This window comes from Chenopodium album, chromosome 2 (assembly GCF_948465745.1).
Source record: "Chenopodium album chromosome 2, dcCheAlbu1.1, whole genome shotgun sequence".
NCBI lineage: Eukaryota > Viridiplantae > Streptophyta > Magnoliopsida > Caryophyllales > Amaranthaceae > Chenopodium > Chenopodium album.
In genome coordinates this window covers 6,100,602-6,121,812 of record NC_137835.1, presented here as the reverse complement: position 1 = coordinate 6,121,812, position 21,211 = coordinate 6,100,602, and the positions used below count along the sequence as shown (strand labels likewise).

Below are 21,211 nucleotides of genomic sequence, written 5' to 3'. Positions count from 1 at the left end.
TGTCATTTTTTTTCTTCAAAAACTAAAGGTTATAATACACAAAATGACACCAATTTCGAAACTTTAACTTTCGGGAGGGCAAAAGATGTATCCCGGGGTCATATAATATTATTTGGAACCATATACAATCATTTTTTTCATTAACACAAAGGCTCATGATGATCTTGAGTTAATGAAAGGAGGTTTTTATGAAGTTTGATCTTGAGTTAACACAAAATTGGACTATTTCAATCACTCAAATGGACTCTCGGGGTTTTTATGAAGTTCATGGGAAAAACCCTAATCTCTTTTTTTATGAGTCCAGAAAAGTTTTAAAAAAAAAAAAAAAAAAAAAAATCCAAAAAATAAAGGCTTTAATGTTGTTTGAACCTATATATGACCATTAACATGGGGCTTGCCTTGAGACAATGAAAGGAGGCGTGTGCGTAAACAACAAACATTGAATGCTTAAATTCAAAATGGATGGTTCCGATCACTCAAATGGCCTCTTCATTTGTCCTCTTTTCCAGGTTCAGAAAAGTAAAAATAATGTCCAAAATAGAAGGATATACTAAGGGATATGGACTGCATTTAAGATATTTATAGTCAAAGTATTGCATTGACAAACATGCAGAGTCAAAACAAGAACATTTAGAATCATAGGTAGTACATACTTATGTACTAATATGCTGTATTGATGGTGTTTTTGTTATTCAACACCAATGAATCAATATTTGTTTTTTTACAATTGTTAATTCATAACCGATGGAATGAATGAGTGAAGGAAAACATTTTTATCTGAAGGTGAAAGATTTTCCGGTTGAGGGTAGTAAATCGAAAAGGAACAAGAGAGGAAATACCTCATCATCAGCTCCGTTATTGAGCTTTTCTCCTGAAATATGATGTCAAGCAGAAAATCATCAAGCCCTCACAGATTAACAGAACAGTAATAAGTAAACGCTAAAAAACTCAATTTAATCGTAGCACTTCGAAACATCTAGTGCACGGCCACAAGGCCAACAACATCATGAAATATTCATAACTCATTTAACATCTGCTACAAGCCTAGAGTGTCAGAGTGACAAGAAATCGTACAAGATTGACTATAGGAATCACAATTAAAAAAAACTTTAAAGATGAAATTATAAAATGAATAAGGGATATGGACTGCCCTTAACATTTTTACAAGGTATGCACAAACTAAAACTAAGGTTTGTCTACTAGAATAGCACGCAGACCCGAGAAAAAATTCTGAACTCTTTGCAGGGTTGGAAGGTACGGAAGGTTATACAAACCAAATGAAGCACTTGTATACTTAGAGAATACTACTTGTGCCCCCTGAAATACATGTAAATTTTCTGCAGAACAGCAAACAAAATGGATTAGAAATGTCATTTAGCCATAAATTAGTCTCCAAAAGCACTTTGTTTGACGTTTGATTCTATCTATATTATTTTATTCACCTTTTACTTACACCTACAACCACTCATCCTTTTCAAACTCTTACAGAACAAGAGTCAACAAAAAGGGAGGGAGTACAAAACTGAGATGTCCTTCCTAGCGTTGGCACGCAATAGTGATGGACAAATATATGAAAGTGAAATCATTCTCACCTGAAGAACCCACAAGCTCAGGAGTGATTCCAGGCAAAACAACCCAAACCCAACTAGGTAAAAAACCTGCATAGAGAGCATACGCAAACAAAGTCAGGAGTTTTTTTCCTAAAATACAAGGATGAAGGATGAAAATAAAAACAAAAAACAAATACATGAGCTGAATGGATATAATAAACTCTCAAGAAACATATTACACACACTAAAGTTCCATCACTTACTGTGTTAGATCAGAAAATAATTGGATCCAACTTGACACTATAAACACGATGTCAAAACTATAAGACTTACAAATGGATTACCATATTAAACAACAGAAACGATAATGTTCAGGTTATGGAAAACTTGACACTGAATTCACTACTCCATAATTCAGGAAAACATATTACAGAACTACATCTATGACTAAATGACATTTCTGATAAAATTCACTGAACGGGATCAAATGATTAAACAAGACATCTTTTCCCATTGATGTGATGCAATGTGTTATTTGTTAACTTCAGAAATACTGAAAAATAATTTCCTGGCCAAGACATGACATTAATATCTAACAAACTTACCCCAACAAGAACACTGTGAGGAAAAACATCAATTGCTGCAAGGATGCCCCTGGATATTCAGAAATTTAGGTGTCAATAAGAGTTAGTAGCAAGATATAAATTAATAAGTAAACCATACATATATAGGAATAATTATTAGAAATGACATATTGACATATATACTATCCAAAAACTACGCCATGTGGACCTTCCACCAGGATAATGACGTATCATTGACCGGTGCCTTACCATGACTTTGGCACAAGTTGTCCTAAAACAGAAATAACTGATGCCAAAAACCAAATTAACAAGACTGCAAATCTGACAGCAATATGATGGCATAATAGATGCAGATGAAGATGTAGGATGAGTTCAATATGAACAGGTAGACTTTACGATTTACCATGCATGTAAAATGAATTACAAACATGAACAAGAAAAATTAATGAATTGCGACTCCTATCTAGTAAGCATTTGCTGGCTTATCATCTACAAATTCCCTTCATCCATAATTATTTGAAACAAAACTAGCAGTCTAAAGAGGGGGAGAGGGGGGGGGGGGGTTAAATCCTTAAAAAAAAAAAAACTTCGGAGAGTTTTGACCAGGAGAAATCATTTAATATTCATGTATTTCAATAGAAGAGAAACATCCATAACATAATTTAGAAATCAGCATTAGAGTCCCACAACTTAATGTCTTAACAGAAACTCCTCATGTTAGTTGACCAATTTCATGAGTATCATTCACTCATTCAGCATCACCAACAGATACTAAAAGATTACAACTCTATATTGTAAATTTGTAATTTATGTTCTTATCTATGCAGAAAAAGCAGAGTATTAATTTCACCTCTTAAGAAACAACAACAAATCATTAATTTTGGGTCTTTTGGCACCATTTAAATAATAGTTCCAAATTTTGTTTAAGCCTTCAAAATGTTTTTGTATAACCATATACACAAGGTTCACATCACTATCAACAGTCATCACGACTATAATTAAATAAATTATTCCTCTGGTTTTTCTTTCCCTGATGAACCTCAGTGAATTTGTGAGAACGGATGACACCCAATCAAAGCTTATATTTTCTCAAAAAATATATTGGCTGGGATAGGAGTCAATGTGAAACAGGAGCAAAAAACTTACGTGAGAGACTGTCCATGAAAAACAATTGGAGGAGCAATTGCAGCAAACACGCAAAAAAGAATATGGATCTGCATGAGGATAAAAATATTTAATCAGGACACAGAAAGATGAGAAAAGAGGGTAAGATATTACCCCCCCCCCCCCCCCCCGCGCCAACACACACACGCAAAAAACGGTACTACAGATATATTGAGTGTTAACTCACCAGGTAGAGCAAGAAAAACCAGCCGAACTTGAAGGCACTATCTGTCCTGAAAGAGAAAAATAAGGCAAACATCAATGTTGAATATCTCCTTCAGCGCAAATCATTGAGGGAGAGGGAAGAGACAAGGCACATTCAACTACCTCATCGCACGATAAAGTGGTCGATACCACAGCACATATGACAGTGGAACACCCAGTAAAGCATAAATTGATGCAAGGAAAAAAATTTTGGCACCTGAAATACAAAATGAGATCAGATTTTTTTATGAAACGACGTAGCAGAAGACTGATAATTCGGGAAACGGAACAAAGTGCTTACCTCCTCCCTTAATCCAACAGACAATTATTGCAACTATGTTGTATACGAGACAAAGAACTATACCTGTTAAGATAAAATAACAAAGTTGAGCAATTAGACCAAGATAGAGGACATTGACTTCAATCAACAAAAACCAACCTAAATAAGGTCAAACATTAAAATTAAATATATGGCATGCTCAAGACCCAGTTTTCAAAGAGAGTAGCATGAAGCAAAAACTACAAATGAATATTATAATATTTACTCAACTTCCTTCATTTCCATTTAAAAACAAAGATCAACATGACATGCTGCAACGCATATGTTACAACGTTGCTTAGATCTAATGATGAAAATACGTTCAGAAATTAAACTTTGAGCAAATCTAGATAAAAGACATGATTTAATTGAAATGCCCAGCTACACTGCAATGGAATATTTCATAACTTCACAAGATGAACTGCCTAGCTTAATTTTAAAATAAAATTTTTTGCAGGTACATGATAATATTCCATGGTTTCACCAACATCAAGTCATTTCCCATGTGAATAAAAAACATAAATATCAAAACAACAATAGTAATATAATGGCTTCTATCCCATGGCTCCATACATTTCATCTCATGATTGAACCTCAATAGAGAACTTTGAAGGAGAAAAACTCTTACCTAGCCAACTTGCAAATGCCATATACTGCAACTTCTGAGCATGAACGGGAATTTCATTGGCAATATCATGGTGTATGATTGGGAAGAAAGGTGGCCAGTTCCTATCATCTTCAACAACACCAGCTGCATTAAAATACTGGTTAGTAAGCAATTAGCAATGGATTGGAAAAGAACATAAGAACAAACAATTAATTAGAGCATCATAGAGAATAACAGTCATGGAAAAGTCCCAAAACGGGAATATTAAGCATTCAAGATCAAGCTCCAATTCACCGAACCTCCAGCAACAGCATCTTCTCTCCGCTTTATGTCCTGCGACAGGAAAATTGCAAATGATTCAACAAAAAATAATAATAAAAAAAGAGACCTAAGATGAGAATATCAATATTTTGATCCATTAAGATAGGATCATAGTTTACAGTATCAAGTTCAAAAATAATTAGGAATCATTCCATCTCCACTTAAACAATGGTAAAACTAACCAGCTCTCTTCTTCTGAGATCTGCCTCCCAATCAGAAAGTTCTTTCTGTTTGTTAGGATCCTGCATAAAATCATAGATAAATACCTTTGACAACCTTTTTAAGTATAATAATCCAAAAGCAAGCAGTTAAGTGTTAAAGTTTTCATACATTCCTGGTCTCCAATGGTACATCATCAGTGGCATCATGCTTCTGACCAAAACCAAAGTTAGGGAGGCGAAACTTTGAGCCAGTATCACCTGAGCCATTCTGTGAAATATGACACAAGCATTAGCAATGAGGGGAACACGTTATCACTAACAAAGCAAGTATAACTTCAAGTCAAAGGAACTTAAATTTGGACATGCACAAAACAGGAAAAATAAGGCAACAGATCAGCTTTGCCAGTGTAGTTTATGTTCCAATTGCCCTTATAAATACACTGTAACATATAGCATTCAGTAACAACTAACAAGGTAACAAAATTTCTATCCCTTTGAAATCTTAACAAGGTTGAGTTCATTAATGACAACACTCACTGTGCCTCGTCTTTGAACATGAAATATTCTAGCCAAAACAAGGAGTACACCACATGTATTGTATTAACTATACTCTAAATCAAGATTTGTGAAAACTTAGTCAAATACACAAGTCCCAACCATGCAAAATCATTAAACACTAACACTACATACATAATATTTAGGATTATTTTCTTCAGTCCAAATCTCTTGTACAAAATATATACACGATAACTCCAAGCTTGAGTACTTGATGTTTATTACAAAATTTGAGCATTCAAAGTACAGTCATGGAATTTGGCTTGCATTATATCTAGAGGGACTCTCCTGAGTAAGCAAGTTAACTACCTGTAAGTGACTAAGATTAAAATCTTGCATAATCAATCAGCAGTAGGTATATATCTCTGAAGCGGGCAGAAATAGATAGCTAAGTGCCAAAAATCCTAAAGTATCCTAGGCCAACAGAATCCTTTATACATTTGGTTTTATAGCAACCTTGAGCTTGGAATTACTTGGAATTAGAAAACGCCTCGTAATCAATAAAAAAAAAAAAAAAGCACTAGGAAAACATAAAGTGGGTCTAAACCTTGATCTCTATAGCATATGGTTATTTAAGAGAACCACCACTCCACTCCCATGAACTATAAGTGAAATGAGCATAGTTATACACAATACTTCCAAAAACACATTTAATAAGAAAAATATCTGATGTTACTGACAAAACAATTCTGACACTTCATGCTTAATGCTGTAAGCTGCTACCATTCTACCGATTCAGAGGACTCTACAAAACTTCCCATCAATAAAATTTATGGTTTCTTACTTTCAAATTTTCAACCTTCAGTAAGCATATTTTGAACATAGAACATCCTGTGGAATATATGCTCCCTATACTTCAATATATGTCACGACTCGCAGACTCCAAAACATTTTAGGAATCAGGCTTTGATGTTGTTGTTGTTTTATTACTATTGTTGTTGTATATATGTCACAATTTCATTTAGGCCATAACTGTACAAGGCTACAACAGTGTCAATCTTGATATTCCCATACTACCTTTAATCCTTTTTTCCTTACTTTGCCACACGGCCTATATTGTCTAGAATGTCTAAAACTCTACACTGAAACTCCATTCAATAAAATAGGTAATACATGATTTCAGACGTCAACCTAGCCAACCTTGATGATTAATACGGAATACTATCTATTATTATTTAATACATATACTAAAATTGTAATTTTATGCAAACATTTCATAAACTAAATGTAGAAGAAAGCTAAAACTTTCACCCATAAATGATCAATCAAAGGGTTCTTTCACAACTAAACTCGAACGCAACTAGCTAATTTTGGACAAAGGTAGCATATATTTTACTACGCATTAGTATTAGATTACGTCCTGATATCTTCAAAGTGTTGCGTTCATTTTAGGAAGATTATTGGTGGCAATCAATCTTCTTCCTAAGCATCAGCTTGTCGGTGGTTATAAATTCCAGAAATAATTAACAACATTAAAAACAAAAAATCAAATTGAAACTGAAACGAAATCAATACATTATAAATTTAAAGCTGAATTCTGAAATGCACATATATTAAGTTAGGGTTTCAGATCCAGATCAAGCAATAGCAACCAAAATCAAACACGGTTAACAAACCGACTTAATCAAATAAATATCAACATTATTTATATAGATTACAACGAAAAAACTATGAAATTAAATGCGAAAAAAACGGAGAAATAGATCTAAATATAGAGAATTGAGCAGAAAAAACAAATTTAAAAAAAAAAATCGAGAGAATTTAGGGAAAAATTACAGCGAATGGATTGACGTTTTCCGGCTGAGAACTCATTGATAAGTTGGTAATTTGATTGAAATTGAAGCGACAAAAATTGGGAAGAAGTAGAGAGTTTGAAAATGAAAAATGCAGCAAATTATGAGTGAGAGTGAAGAGAAGAGGAGAGTGTGAAGAGAGAGAAAATGAGAACGAGGGAAAATACGGAAATAGAAAAATATTTTAAGGTATAAATATCTGTCAATGCAAATCAGATACGCGGGATGTCGAATAGCATGAATCGGTGGTGGGTTACAATCTGCCGGTTGGACAGTCGAGTCGGATTGGTTCGGGTCAACAGCTGCTTTAGAGTTTAGACAGACATTAATTGTGTTATGTCAGGTTGTGTAGTCGAGTCGGTTTAATTTGGGTAAATTATTAATTAGAGATTGGATAAATAGGGTTTTTTTTTTTTTATTTTTTTTTTTTTGGGTTGGAGGTAAGATGAAAGGTTAACCCGATCTGAGTTAATGGGTTAGACAAAATGTCTTATGACTTCTTACTTTTCAAGTTTTGAGCTCATAACAGGCTTGGAATATACGCTCCCTATATTTCAAAATAAATGTCGAGATTACATTTGCCTCACATCTATGCTTAGGGTTGAAGATTTTATTCATGGGCGAAATTAATGCATTAGAGTTAACATTGCGACTATTATGGATTTTACCAACAAATTGGCAGTTGAAGCTGAGCCTCTGCTCCCATCCTCCTCATAATCGTTTTCCTCTACCTTTTGTACATGGGTTACTGAGAACATCTAATTCTTTTTCGAAATTATCAATCTCTTTGGTAGCCACCGAAATGTGCAAAGAAAAAAGGATCAAGAGTCAACTTTGAAGTAGAAGAAGAACTATCAAGAGCTAGATGAAAACCCTCCCATTAGAAATCATTTACTTATTGAAAGATAAGAGATATAATAATAATAATAATAATAAAGCAACGTCATTAAGGAGTTTAGGGTGTAGGGGAAGCATATTGGAGGGGAAAGTTGTTTTTTTTATAAAACGTCTTTGAGGACGTAAAATAATATAGGAGATAGGGGTTGTGGAAACGCATTTGAGGGAATAAAGTTGACTACTATAAAATCAGGGGGCTTTAGGGGTTAGGGAAATGCTTTAGAGGGGGGTAAAGTTGATTATTATAGAATGTCTTTGAGGGGGGTAAAGTAGTACTTGTATATGAGATAGGGATTGTGGAAATGTATTTGAGGGGGTAAAGTTATTTACTTTTTTGCCAGGGGACTTTAAGGATTAGAAAAATGTATTTGAGGGGTAAAGTTGATTTTTATACAACATTTTAAAAAGGGTAAAGTAGCGTAGGAGATAGATATTGTGGAAACATATTTGGGGAGATAAAGTTGATTTTTATAAAGTCAGGGACTTTAGAGGTTAGGAATTTATATTTGAGAGGGTAAAGTTGATTTTTATAAAATGGCTCCGAGGGAAGGGGGGTAAAGTATTATAGAAGACAAGGGTTGTGAAAACGCATTTGAGGGGATAAAGTTGATTTCTAAAAAGTCAGTACTTTAAAGGTTAAAGAATGTATTTGAGGGGATAAAGCTGATTTTTATAAAACATGGATAAATTTTTTATTTTAGACCTAAGATTTGAGCCAAATTCAACTACTATATCCGGTTATCTTTAACTCGAAAAAGGCTAACCGGCTAAAAATCAAGCGCGATCTTAATAGTTGAACCCCTTTTTTTTTGAAGAAAAATGGAGAATAATGGTTGAACCCCTAAATCATTAACATTTCATGGTTTGAACCTTTGGGTTGGGTTTGTAAAAAATAAATAATAATAAAAAATAAAGTAAAATTAACCCCACTTCACAAATCACACAGCCGCAAAACCCCTTCGACCCTAAAACCCTTCTCCCATTTCTTCCCCCCTGCAATCCTCAAATCACTCGATTTTCTGCACTCATTGATAACAATATGTCTTCATCTCAATCATAACCCCCAAATTAAAAGAACCCTAAATCACAAAACCCCCCATTTTCTTCATCTTGTTGATCGAAGTTTTGATTAATTATCATCATGTCTGCCGCATCTAGAGGCCTCATCTCTCGGCTGAAAACGGTGTTAATCCCACAAAGAACACTAACCCAGTTCAGAAATTTCAGCTCTGAGATTCTAATACCTCAGAATGAAGTTATTCGACCCAGAATCATTGAACCAAAACCTGGTGTTATGACCAAACAATCTAAAAGAACTGGGGCAATTGCTATTAAATGTGGGATGACTGCGCTTTGGGATAAATGGGGTGCTCGTGTTCCTATTTCTGTTCTTTGGTTTGATGATAATATTGTTTCCCAAGTTAAAACTGTTGAGAAAGAAGGCTTCTTTGCTCTACAGGTACTGTTTCATGCTTAACTACATTTTTGTTATTATTATTTCATGTTTAGATCTCATTTTTGGTAGATATTTTGAAGTGGGTGTGTTTGATTTGCTTGTGATTGTGCTTTTATTTGATTGGGTTTAGCATTGAAGATGGAATGTTGAGATGTTTTTGGTGAGTTGTTGAGAATGGTGAAATGTAAGAAATTAGGATTGAAGGGTTTTATTGTTTGAAATGTAGTTGTTTGGGGATGATTAAAACGTGATGCTAGGTAGGTTGCTTAATGCTGTGCATTTATCTGATTGAGTTCGATGTCGAAGTTTTAAAGTGCTTTCATAATTGCCCATTTCTCTTTTTAAATTGGGGTTATGTGTTAGTTAGTGCTACATATTTGTAAATGTTTCAATGTCCAGATGTTTGAGATTTTACAATTTTAGGTTTTGGGGGCTCATTATTTGCAATGTAATTGTTTGGGTATGATTTGAATGTGGTGATAGTTAAGTTAGTTGTTTGAGGCTGTGCATTTATCTGGCCAAGTTTGATTTCGATGTGGATTCTTAAATCTTAATTGCCCCTATATTTTATTTTTTCTTTTTATTTTGGTTGATTTATATTTTAGTAGAGATTTGTAATTGTTGCAAAATTAAGATGTTGAAGAGTTTTGTTGTTTGTGAAGTTAATTGTTTGGGGATCTCTTTGGATGTGGTGTTAGTTAGGTTGGTTGCTCGCATAAGAAGGAGAAACATTTGACAAAACCTGAAGTAGGTCACTTTAGAGCGCAAGGGGTTCCTATGATGAGGAAGTTGAAGGAGTTTCCGGTGACAGAAGATGCACTTCTTCCTGTTGGTACATCAATTAATGTACGGCATTTCGTTCCTGGACAACACGTGGATATCACTGGGATCACAAAAGGGAAGGGATTTCAGGTGAATTTCTTTATCTTATGGTGTTATATCCTTGCAAAGCTTTGATATTGATACTTATATTATTTAAACTATCTTAGATATTTCTCTGTTTGAAAATAAAGAAACTATCCTAAATTCCTTATAAAGTAATAGGGTAGGAAAATCACAGTTAAGGCCTTGAAGGAGGCGTGCAAGGCAATGCTGCAACTTGAATTTGAGGCATATGCAATTTATTTATCTGTGCTGTATTGAATTCCATGCTGATGATACTAGAACTCTGTTTATCTAGTTTATCCACCTTGTCATACTTGTCCTTTACATAAGTTTCTTTCTTTTAATGGCGAATAATTATTGACTGATGGCACTGTTGGCAGATCCAGTGCCCCAGTGGTGTAAATTATTAAGGACCTTGGCTTCTTTATCTACAATGTTCCTAGTTTCCTAATAGGCTCCTACCGTGCGCTTGACAAAGAGCTTTCATCTTTCTCTCCCAGAAATTATAGTTGGCCTATTTTAGTGATGTCTGTTAGTATCTCACCATAAAGATGAATGTTTGAGGGTCATTTGTAGGTAAATTAATGAGATTTGGGCTTAGGTCAGGGTTGTTGAGTACAATGCGCCGCTAATCTATGAACAAATGAAAAATATCAACCCCATTTTAGGATTAATGAAGCTAAGTGTAGACACTAAGCTTATTAAATGAGATTGATTCACAAAAAAGAGTCTTGATGTTAAGTTAAAGAGAAGATATCTCAGTTTCTCACTCATTCTATTTATGCACATAAGCTATTGAAGCTCTTGACGTAAGTACACACTTTATATATTAACGAAGCTACTTAGTATTGGCCCTTGGTATACAAATTGAAGTGATTCTTTAACGAGTTTTGACACGAAGTTACAAAGAGGAGCCACAGTCAGTTTCTGTTTATCGACATAAGCTAATGAAAGTTCTAAATAGTAGATAATTAGATACATATATATAAGGTGACTACATTTCGATAACTAAACCCTAGTGACCCCTCTTAAAATCTGTCGTTGATTTACAAATTGGATGGCTCGGTTGTTTACAAAACGAATGGACTGTAGAATTCAATCTTTTGTTCAGGCCTGACCTCATGGCTGCCAAAGTGCCAGACACTAGGAGCTTGTGTTAATTATTGCAGCATCAGCCTTCATGGATGTGAGCTTGTTAAGCTCCCTCAGATCTACTTCTTCAATACATGTCTATTTTTTTGGCAAATGATCTTGTGTTGTAAAACATAGACTCTGATTTCATCTCAAGCAGTTTCTTTTTCAAAAGATTTGTAGAGTAATTATAGCTCATCTCAATGCCTCTGTGTACTTGACCCTTGGGGTTTTGTATGAACGATCTAATTTTCACAAATCTTATTGTCTTATGTATGGATGGAGGAGGAAGATTTTTGTGGATGACTATATGGAATAATCACTTTTGGTTCATGTAGCCGACCCCCCACTTATGGGATTAAGGCTTTGATTGATTATAGTCTTATGTACATTGTGAGATTCTTATGCGTCCAACTGTCCTCTAATTCATAACCTAACCTTCAAATGCATCATGGACTATTCCACACTTAATTCTCAACTAAGCTACTGAAATACTTATAATTCACTCAAATTACTTTGTTGGAACGTGGATCGTCGTAAAATTGAATGTAAGAGATCCTCTGTCTCATTTATTCTTGTAATTAGATTAAGGAAATGATAATATTATGCTATGGAGTTATGCTGTTCTCTATTTGAGTTGATATTTTATGGGATTATATTTATTTTTCTTATCAAACTATGCTTAATTATAGTTTTGCTTGGTTGTAGTTTTATATGCACATGGACACTGAAACATAGCAAGAATTATGTCAAAGGGCTGGCATCTGTTAAGTAGATGCCAAAATAACTCTGTTTGCTGACCAAATTACTTCATGTGTACAGGGTGTAATGAAAAGGCATCATTTTCCGGGGTTGCCAGCATCACATGGTGTTTCAAAGGCCCATCGGAGTGGTGGTTCCACAGGTCAAAGGGATGCTCCTGGAAAAGTAAGTTCATGTGCAAAGTGATGACTGCTTGCCATTTTATTCTATTGTTTCTTTTTACTGAAATTGATATAGAATATCATTTTCTATGATTGCCAATTAGTGTTTAATTTTCCTCTTATCCATTGCATGTGAAAATGTCACCTCAGAAGTATTTCTTGTAAAGTTCCACCAGTTCCCTTGCAATAGGGAAAATATAGGGAAAATGAGAAAAGGGGGAGGAGTTGTCTTTGGAAGAAAGGGACCCATTAAATGTATTTTAATTTCCTTCTTCATCTTTTCTATGATCTTTACTGTTTCTTTTTGATATGCATTGGTCATAAAGTCTAGTTATGAATCATCCAATAGTTTTTTTTCCCCTCTGTATGAACTCTGCACATTGTTGGCTACTGTTCTACACTCTTATGAAGTTATTGGAATTCAGATGCATACACATGAATGAATTCCCCTTTGTACATAGTAGTTAGGCTGTATTCTTTTCCATTATTGGTTAGCCAAAAGCTCATCCTCATGATATCTTTACATGCCTCTTTTCATGACTTTAGCATTCTGATACTGGAGCAATTTTTGTATGCTTCATTTTATTATTCCCTTTTCTATAATTATCTTTTACTCAAATTTATAGGAGTTTATCTATCTGAGCCTTTTCCAGCTTCATTACGAGTGGTGAAGGGGCAGATGAAGATTTTGATGCAGGAATCATGTTGTTCACTAATCCCCAATTTTTGGGGCTATTATAGCTCAGTCCTTGGGCTGGTAATATCATCTTTTTGGAACCCGTCACATTTCCAAATGTAGTACTGTGTAATACTACTGTATAATTAGAATTTTCCACTTCCCAATATGCCATTACTAAAATCAAGTGAGAGGAGGGGGGAGGAGGATGAAAATTGGTTCAATTTATTATAATTGACACTGCGTCATGTACTCGTGTCCTTAACCATATGTGTGAACTAACCTCGGGTAGAGGGCGTATATCCAATAGTACCTTGAAGTTTGAACTATTCTTTCTCTCTGGGAAGTAACACCTCTAATTTCTGTCTACAGTATTATGACTGCTGACTAAGATAGTGCCTTTGTTGTTTCAGAATCTGTTGCTTTTTAAGCTGTGCTTCAACATTAGTCATTACATGGTTGAATATCAAAATTTCTGTACCATCTTTATGTTAATATGTTATGCTTCAGCATTAGTCATTACATGGTTAAATACAGCTTGGAAATTATCTATGCTTTCTTCTGTTCTTCTAAGTTGTGATTGTATGCTTTGTATCCTGGTAGGTTTTCAAAGGCAGAAAGATGGCTGGGCGCATGGGTGGCAAACAGCGGACAGTGAAAAATGTTTGGGTTTATAAAATAGACCCCAAGAGGAACTTAATGTGGGTTAGAGGCCAAGTATGTACCCCTTTTCAACTATCTTCTTTCTCTTTTGACTCTTTTTAAAGAGCCATTTGTTCTGCTTACATCATTAATTCAGACATTCCAAACTCTTAACAAATTTGGACACTTGGAATATCCAGAACTCTCTTTTTCGTTTCTATGAGATGGTTGTTTAACTCGTTGGCTATGTTTCTAGGTCCCTGGTGCTGAAGGAAATTTTGTGTTTGTAAAAGATGCCTTTTATGAGAAACCTGATGTCTCAACGCTTCCTTTCCCGACTTACTTTTCACCAGAAGACGAAGATGAAGATTCATTAGAACCTATAACTGTGGATTTAGGAGAATTAGATCCATTTATGGCAGCTGATTAATTGGCGTGCTAATTCAGAATATCTTTAGAACTCTGGTCTTTCTATGCCTGGGAAATGCCTAGGAGTTTTTTGTTCTTATATATAGAGGGATATGGTCAAGTATGTTTCGAGGTTGGGTTGTGTTTATTTTGATTTGGTGCTGGAGCTAGTGTTCTCCAAACATTACGGTGTAGCCTCATATTTATTTGGCAGAGCTCGAGACCAGAATTTGACAAAGAGTAAACTATGTTATTGTGTAAACTCTGTTCAAATAAATTGTTGAACTACTGAATGTTGAACATTGTAATTCATCATTTAGAGTTCTAAATACTTTTTGTTGCCTTTTCTGGTAAAAAAAACCCTTGCCTTTTGTATCACTTTGACAAATTTAGTACTGTTTTAAGCCAAAATTGATACCAATAGCACATATTCATATGCGACTTTATGTTTGCTACTGTATATAAATCAGATGAGATGTATGCACTCCAAAGTACAAATTTGATTAGGGAGAACTCCTTGTTTGATCTTTTGTAGTGAATAATCAATTATATTAGGAAATTTTAAGTTTGCTGCAGGTGCACATAATATGTATTAACCTTATTTGGCAAATGTTGCACATAGCCTGTAACGGAGGTAGTATATCTCAACACCATTTTTAACACATCATATATTTTTTTTTTTATTATTATTTTTTTTCTGTCATATCCCTGTCCTTGTTCTGTACAAATACTTTTTACAAATACAGTTAATTAGCAAATACTGAGTACATAGTTGGATTATATAATAAGTATTTTGGTATTTTCTAAGCAAGTAAAGCATATTGTATTCTATACATAAGTAAAAATGATGGTATGAAATCATCAGCAATTCAGCATTATCCTTCTTCAAAAACCATGAAAATTATGGCCCTAAACACAAAGCCAAAGGAAATACTTAGGAGTTAGGACAGTAGTCCAAAAACTTGAAATGAATGATATAGAATTAACCCTTCTTCCACTCCACACCCTAAAACCCTCATCTTCAACCAGCCAATTTCTGAGTGCCACGTGGCAATGCAAATATCCAAACTGCATTAGATTACCTCCATGCAAACTTTGTCCATCACATACACCTACAGAGCCTCATCAACAAGATCTCACCCTTTTTTATTTCTTCAAAAACAAAAGAATAATACAATATACAAAAATAGAAATTCCTTAAAAAGACTATAACATCCTCACCCATAAAACTTAATATCCCTCGATATCCCCTCTTTAAACCTCAGTTCGACCTTTTAGCAGCTACCACATTTCATCGATGCAAGGGGCAATATTGGAAATTCGATAATAAAAATCACAAATTTTTTCCTACCAATCATCAAAAATTGCATAACTTTCTTTCATTTGTCTTAAATCATCAATCCTTTTATTTCCATTATCCAAAAGTCTGGTCCAAATTCAATTCTTTTTCCACCAAAAGAAAAAAACCCATTTGAAGACATAACTTCCTCAATCCAAATAATCAAAAATCTCAAACACCCACTTCAATTTTCTACCATATACATTCCCTCCTTCTCTCTCTTAATTTTTTTTAGAGAGAGAAAAAAAAAATCAAAAAATGGCAGTGTGCACAGTATACACAATTCCAACAACAACCCACTTAGGAGGATCATTCAACCAAAACAAACAAGTATTCTTCAACTACAAAAGATCATCATCATTTCCATCATCCAATAACATACTGACAAGTGTGAGCAGACCATATGTGATAACATGCTCAGCAGGTGAGTCACAGACAATTGTGATTGGTCTAGCAGCAGACTCAGGGTGTGGTAAGAGTACTTTCATGAGAAGATTAACAAGTGTGTTTGGAGGAGCAGCAGAACCCCCAAAAGGAGGAAACCCTGATTCCAACACCTTAATTAGTGACACAACTACTGTTATTTGTTTGGATGATTTCCATTCACTTGATAGAACTGGTAGAAAGGAGAAAGGTGTTACTGCTTTAGACCCTAGAGCTAATGACTTTGATCTTATGTATGAACAAGTTAAAGCTTTGAAAGAGGGTAAACCTGTTGATAAGCCTATTTATAATCATGTTAGTGGTTTGTTGGACCCTCCTGAGCTTATTCAACCTCCTAAGATCTTGGTCATTGAAGGGTTACACCCCATGTAAGTATCCATCCTTCTCGCCCTAACTGATTCATGCATTGCACGGGTTTAAATACTAGTTAGCTCATAATTAATTGATATTATTATGTACAATATTGTTTTTCTAGTCGTACGTGTTACTTACATACAACATGTGACTATTGATGATATAATTTTCTTTTACTAGTGGCTTTTACTCGTGATTATGTTTAATTTTGCTGATTCTTTCTTGTAAATGAATATTAAATAACCTACTTTTGTAGCTGATTCCATCTTTTTCAAATTAATACATAGTATTATATATTTGGTTTTTATAACTATGCACAAATTTGAGAGAGGGATCATATGAACATTATGGTTGGCTGATGTATCCCCAAATGTTGATAAGGAGATAAAATCCTAAAAACGGTTGGCTGAGGTTAAGCTACTGTCTTTATCAACCAACACTCTTTATTTTTATTTTGATTTTCTTACATTTATTTACTCCGTATTTATTTATTTTAATTTGGAAAAAAAGTGATATTTTATTTCATAAAAATGTATAAACATGCGGGTCCATATGTGATTTGAATGGTATGTTTGCAAATTCTTTGTAGTCATCCCGTCAAAAAAAAAAAAAAAAAAAAAAAACTTTGTGGTCATATACTAGAAGGAAGATAATGTCATGTAATTTGTAAATATTAATAAAATAATAAAAATTACAAAATGCGTTTGCCGGGAGTCGAACCCGGGTCTATTGCTTGGAAGGCAATTATCCTAACCGTTGGACTACAAACGCTTGTAATGCTAATTTTTTTTCTAAAATTTATATGAAGGTATGATGCACGTGTGAGGGAATTATTGGACTTCAGTATCTACTTGGATATTAGCAATGAAGTTAAATTTGCCTGGAAAATTCAGGTAAAAAAAATAATTAAAAATTTCAATTATATTATGATCTTATATTCATATGTGAATTATTTTGTACATAGTATTATATCTTGTTTTTACTAATTAATTGATTGTAAATAATGTATCAGAGGGATATGAAAGAGAGAGGACACAGTCTTGAAAGCATCAAAGCTAGTATTGAAGCCAGAAAGCCAGATTTTGATGCTTACATTGGTAATTTACTATACAATTTTCCTCATTTGGCTAATTATTAGTCGCGTAATTACTCTTAGAGTTTATAAAACATTTTTCAAAATTTTATTTTCGCGCCACTAATTGTTTCAAGCTTGAAAGGATTAAAACTGATGATGTGCTATTATGAGTGTAGATCCACAAAAACAGTATGCTGATGTGGTGATTGAAGTATTACCAACCCAACTCATTCCTGATGATGATGAAGGCAAAGTCTTGAGAGTTAAGATGATTCAAAAGGAAGGAGTCAAGTACTTCAACCCTGTTTACTTGTTTGATGAAGGATCTACTATTTCCTGGATTCCCTGTGGCAGGAAACTAACATGTTCTTACCCTGGCATCAAGTTTTCCTACGGCCCCGACACCTTCTATGACAATGAGGTATCATCCTCTTCAATCTATATTTCCGGTAGTGGTTTCAAATGATGTTTATGCCGTATCATGACATTCTGTATGATTTTGTAGGTGACTGTGGTAGAGATGGATGGGCAGTTTGACAGATTAGACGAACTAATCTATGTCGAGAGTCATTTGAGCAACCTATCAACCAAGTTCTATGGTGAAGTCACCCAACAAATGTTGAAGCACCAAGACTTCCCTGGAAGCAACAATGGAACTGGTTTCTTCCAAACTATCATTGGATTGAAGATCAGAGACCTGTTCGAGCAGATCGTTGCCAACAGGTCTGCGGCTCCTGCTGCAGCTGCTAAGGCCTAAAAAGCTTGAGTTTATAGATGATAATATATGAATATGCCACTTTGAATCTCAAATTTTTCCTCCTCTCTTCATTTGTAATTTCCACTACCTATTCTTCTTGTATAAGTTGTTTTTGTAGAGTATTCTGATATTCTGCTGTTAATAGACATCAATTAAAGCAAGATATGAAAAATGCGGTTCAAGAGGATTCAAGCATCAAACATACTTCACACGTTTCTTTTCTTGTCTGTCAATCACATCGTATAGCTTCCATCAGAAAAAACTTCTTGTAAATCTCTCTTGATAAAAGTTCTTCATTGCAATTGAAGTATTGAAGGATATAAAAGATTAGGAATAAACTCCTAGGTTGTGTAAATATCTTAATTCAGATTTCACGCATCAAGAATATCTGGTCACTAACACTTCACCTTTGATCTATATAATTTAACCAACATAGAAGATGCAAAGAGAAACCAATAAATTTTAATGGTTGTCTATTCCTTCAAGAACAAAGACGGGAAGTTGGGAAAATTTAAGAGCAACAAACCAATTTCGGACTTAATAAAGGGATAATAAATATTTCCATACACTAAAGAACTTAAACAAGTTTAAAATTCTACATACCCGTACCTAAAACATTGAACTGCTTAGATAGACATAAAGATTTTATGCCTACTTGGAAAATGATGCAGATACTGTAAAGAAGAAACAGGAAACAGAAGCATCTCCATAGAGAAACTAGGCCATTTACTTGATCGTCACAAACTTATTGGTACCATGCTTAGCCCAATGATCCTTAAGGTCAATCGGAAGAGTGAAGTCATAGCCCTCAGCAGCAAGTCTTTGAAAAAGTTTATCATAAGCCCCATGGCTCATTTTCCTTCCAGCAGTGCGTGAACCAGGCCTTGTGGCACTCATAGGAAGTGGATACTCGGATATGTTAGTTGTGCAACAAGACGATTGCCACCCCCCTGAACCCCATCGGTAGCACTGCCGAGCAGCACCTGTACAAGAGCAAACTGGTGCTGGGATTCCAGAAGCATCTGTAGATGACTCATTGCTGCGGGAATTCAGGCTTTTCCTCTCACGCTTTGCTGCTGAAGAACCACTTTTAGCCTTTGACTTTTTAATTTTCGGTTTAGGTTCCTTTGGTGCAGCATCATCAGAGGTTTTCTTTGATGTCTTTGGCTTCTTAGCAGGCTTAGAGGGCTGAGGCTCATCATCCACAACAATATTGGCAGCCTCATTTATAGGCATGCATCGAATGGGCATAGCTGACAATGCTCCTTCCGGGTTGTGTTGAGTTCCTTGGAATGGATTGAATCCATTTCTTGTCGCAGCTAGATAATTTCCCGGGTGAAACCATGAAAAGTGCGGGACAGATCTGCTTCTGTTTCCTTCAGGTATAATGGGGTAGTTTGAGCGAAATGTCCCCATCTTCAATCTAACAAACCACTACTTAACAAGAGGAAACAGCTAAATCCGAAACTTGAAGGTATGCTGAAAGCGGTGTTCTACACATCAATCATCGATGTTGCAGGCAGGAAACTATAGCACCTAGCAACAGGGCAAACAAAAAGCAAACTAGGTTCAACCTTCTTTTCAGAAATGAAACACAATTGATCAACTGAATACAGCTATCAAACAATCAGGAAGCTACACAAAACACCCTACTCATTCTACATAACTTTATCTCCGGAAAACCCTTGAAAGAAGGATTTCAATGGGAAACTAACATCAACTTGGTTGAAAACAGTCTAGGATACAGAAACCGATTGCGCGAATATACCTCCAACTACAACTATATTCACCCTTCATAGATAAAACCAACATTTCAAGCAACAATGGACTCTAATATCCTCTACATACTAGCCTAATTACTCCCTCCGTACCACTAAAATTGCCCCCATATACTAAAAATGGATGTCAAGATGATAGAATTCCTAAAGGAATCAACAACTAATAAAGCCAAGATAATTAAAAAAAAAAGTCAACTAACACCCAAATCCTAAGCAATACAAAGAATCATTCATGTTCACAGCAACAAACAAATAAGAAACCTAACTGAACCAATTTGTACTAATTGAAAAGGGGGGAGGTACACATGCAACGAACAATTTTCAAACAACCCTTTAAACTTGCATATACTTATTAGAAATCCCACAAAATTAAATCCACAAAAAGCAGCAAATATTAATAAAAAACTACTAAATCAAAACATATGAAATAACCCAAAATCCACAGAAAATGGAAACAGCAAATTGCCACATTTTAAGCATAAACTCAAAAGAAACAACTCAAAATAAATCAGAAGCTACAAAACCGAGGTACCCAGAAGCTAAAATTTGATATTTTTTTTAAAAAAAAAAGACACGGAAAAAATAAAATGAAGGGATTATGAAAGTTACCCAAATCCAGTTATCCAGAAGTTGAAATTGAAGGTTCCAAGCTCAAAAAATGTGAACTTTACAAGCTGATTTCAGCAAAAATGGTAGAAAAGAAGCATAATATGGATGAATTAATGAAAAAAATAGGGAGATGTTAGGCTTCACTCGGGAAATGAACGAATCTAAGAGCAAAAGAGTAAACAATTTAGGGGAAGAAGGGAGACGAGAGGAGAGTAGTGGGTGTTGCTGCTGCCTGACATCTTTTGACGGATTTATGGACCCACATTCAACAAATTTGTATTTTCGTTCATTTGGGTGATTTTTTAAAATTATGTTTTTTATTTTGACTCCTAAATTTAAGTGAGACGGTCTGAATAAACGTTTTTAGTCAATAAGTTACCTTTGACTTTGACCCATTCTAACAAAAAAAAAAATACTTATTTCAAAAAAAAGGACACCGTAATGAAAAATTACTAATTCCTATTGTCCTCCCCCTTCGACCATCTATGCTCATTGAATTTTGACGAGAAAGAAGCAACTGAAGTTATAGACATGAATTATTCCCAATTCAATTAGTGAAAGATTAAGTTGATTATAAAG

At 34.7% G+C, this 21,211-nt stretch overlaps 4 protein-coding genes and 1 non-coding gene across 5 annotated transcripts; 2 read left to right on the top strand and 3 right to left on the bottom strand.

Annotated features, from left to right (window-relative positions):
- Positions 1 to 977: 977 nt before the first annotated feature.
- Positions 978 to 7,449, bottom strand: LOC145581058 (secretory carrier-associated membrane protein 4-like). The gene is made up of 12 exons (XM_081638131.1): positions 7,242 to 7,449; positions 5,080 to 5,178; positions 4,932 to 4,991; positions 4,728 to 4,761; positions 4,450 to 4,572; positions 3,804 to 3,866; positions 3,626 to 3,719; positions 3,486 to 3,531; positions 3,281 to 3,348; positions 2,156 to 2,204; positions 1,593 to 1,658; positions 978 to 1,337 (listed from the first exon to the last, which is right to left on the bottom strand). Exons 1-12 carry the CDS (start codon positions 7,275 to 7,277, stop codon positions 1,305 to 1,307), a joined length of 771 nt encoding a protein of 256 aa, XP_081494257.1. The 5' UTR covers positions 7,278 to 7,449; the 3' UTR covers positions 978 to 1,304.
- Positions 7,450 to 9,090: 1,641 nt separating this feature from the next.
- Positions 9,091 to 14,521, top strand: LOC145581049 (large ribosomal subunit protein uL3m-like). The gene is made up of 5 exons (XM_081638123.1): positions 9,091 to 9,614; positions 10,314 to 10,523; positions 12,450 to 12,554; positions 13,830 to 13,943; positions 14,125 to 14,521. The coding sequence occupies exons 1-5, from the start codon at positions 9,297 to 9,299 to the stop codon at positions 14,296 to 14,298; spliced, it is 921 nt and encodes a 306-aa protein (XP_081494249.1). The 5' UTR covers positions 9,091 to 9,296; the 3' UTR covers positions 14,299 to 14,521.
- A 954-nt stretch (positions 14,522 to 15,475) lies between these two features.
- On the top strand, positions 15,476 to 18,445 carry LOC145594344 (phosphoribulokinase, chloroplastic-like). Its single transcript, XM_081650674.1, has 5 exons — positions 15,476 to 16,427; positions 17,222 to 17,306; positions 17,426 to 17,510; positions 17,665 to 17,909; positions 17,994 to 18,445. The coding sequence occupies exons 1-5, from the start codon at positions 15,874 to 15,876 to the stop codon at positions 18,243 to 18,245; spliced, it is 1,221 nt and encodes a 406-aa protein (XP_081506800.1). The 5' UTR covers positions 15,476 to 15,873; the 3' UTR covers positions 18,246 to 18,445.
- On the bottom strand, positions 17,113 to 17,184 carry TRNAG-UCC (transfer RNA glycine (anticodon UCC)). The gene has a single exon. It is a non-coding gene; the product is annotated as a tRNA-Gly (tRNA).
- A 301-nt stretch (positions 18,446 to 18,746) lies between the features above and the next one.
- On the bottom strand, positions 18,747 to 20,919 carry LOC145594354 (uncharacterized). The gene is made up of 2 exons (XM_081650684.1): positions 20,633 to 20,919; positions 18,747 to 19,781 (listed from the first exon to the last, which is right to left on the bottom strand). The coding sequence occupies exon 2, from the start codon at positions 19,659 to 19,661 to the stop codon at positions 18,972 to 18,974; it is 690 nt and encodes a 229-aa protein (XP_081506810.1). The 5' UTR covers positions 19,662 to 19,781; positions 20,633 to 20,919; the 3' UTR covers positions 18,747 to 18,971.
- Between the last annotated feature and the right edge of the window lie 292 nt (positions 20,920 to 21,211).

Coding starts and splice junctions, on each gene's coding strand:
- LOC145581058 (XM_081638131.1), bottom strand. CDS start 7,277: ATGAGTTCTCAGCCGGAAAACGTCAATCCATTCGCT. Junction 3,532..3,625: donor CCACTTTATCGTGCGATGAG/GTAGTTGAATGT, acceptor TTTCTCTTTCAG/GACAGATAGTGCCTTCAAGT. Junction 1,338..1,592: donor TGAGCTTGTGGGTTCTTCAG/GTGAGAATGATT, acceptor GCTGTTCTGCAG/AAAATTTACATGTATTTCAG.
- LOC145594344 (XM_081650674.1), top strand. CDS start 15,874: ATGGCAGTGTGCACAGTATACACAATTCCAACAACAACCCACTTAGGA. Junction 16,428..17,221: donor ATTGAAGGGTTACACCCCAT/GTAAGTATCCAT, acceptor ATTTATATGAAG/GTATGATGCACGTGTGAGGG. Junction 17,910..17,993: donor ACACCTTCTATGACAATGAG/GTATCATCCTCT, acceptor ATGATTTTGTAG/GTGACTGTGGTAGAGATGGA.
- LOC145581049 (XM_081638123.1), top strand. CDS start 9,297: ATGTCTGCCGCATCTAGAGGCCTCATCTCTCGGCTGAAAACGGTGTTA. Junction 9,615..10,313: donor AAGGCTTCTTTGCTCTACAG/GTACTGTTTCAT, acceptor GGTGTTAGTTAG/GTTGGTTGCTCGCATAAGAA. Junction 10,524..12,449: donor CAAAAGGGAAGGGATTTCAG/GTGAATTTCTTT, acceptor TCATGTGTACAG/GGTGTAATGAAAAGGCATCA.
- LOC145594354 (XM_081650684.1), bottom strand. CDS start 19,661: ATGGGGACATTTCGCTCAAACTACCCCATTATACCTGAAGGAAACAGA.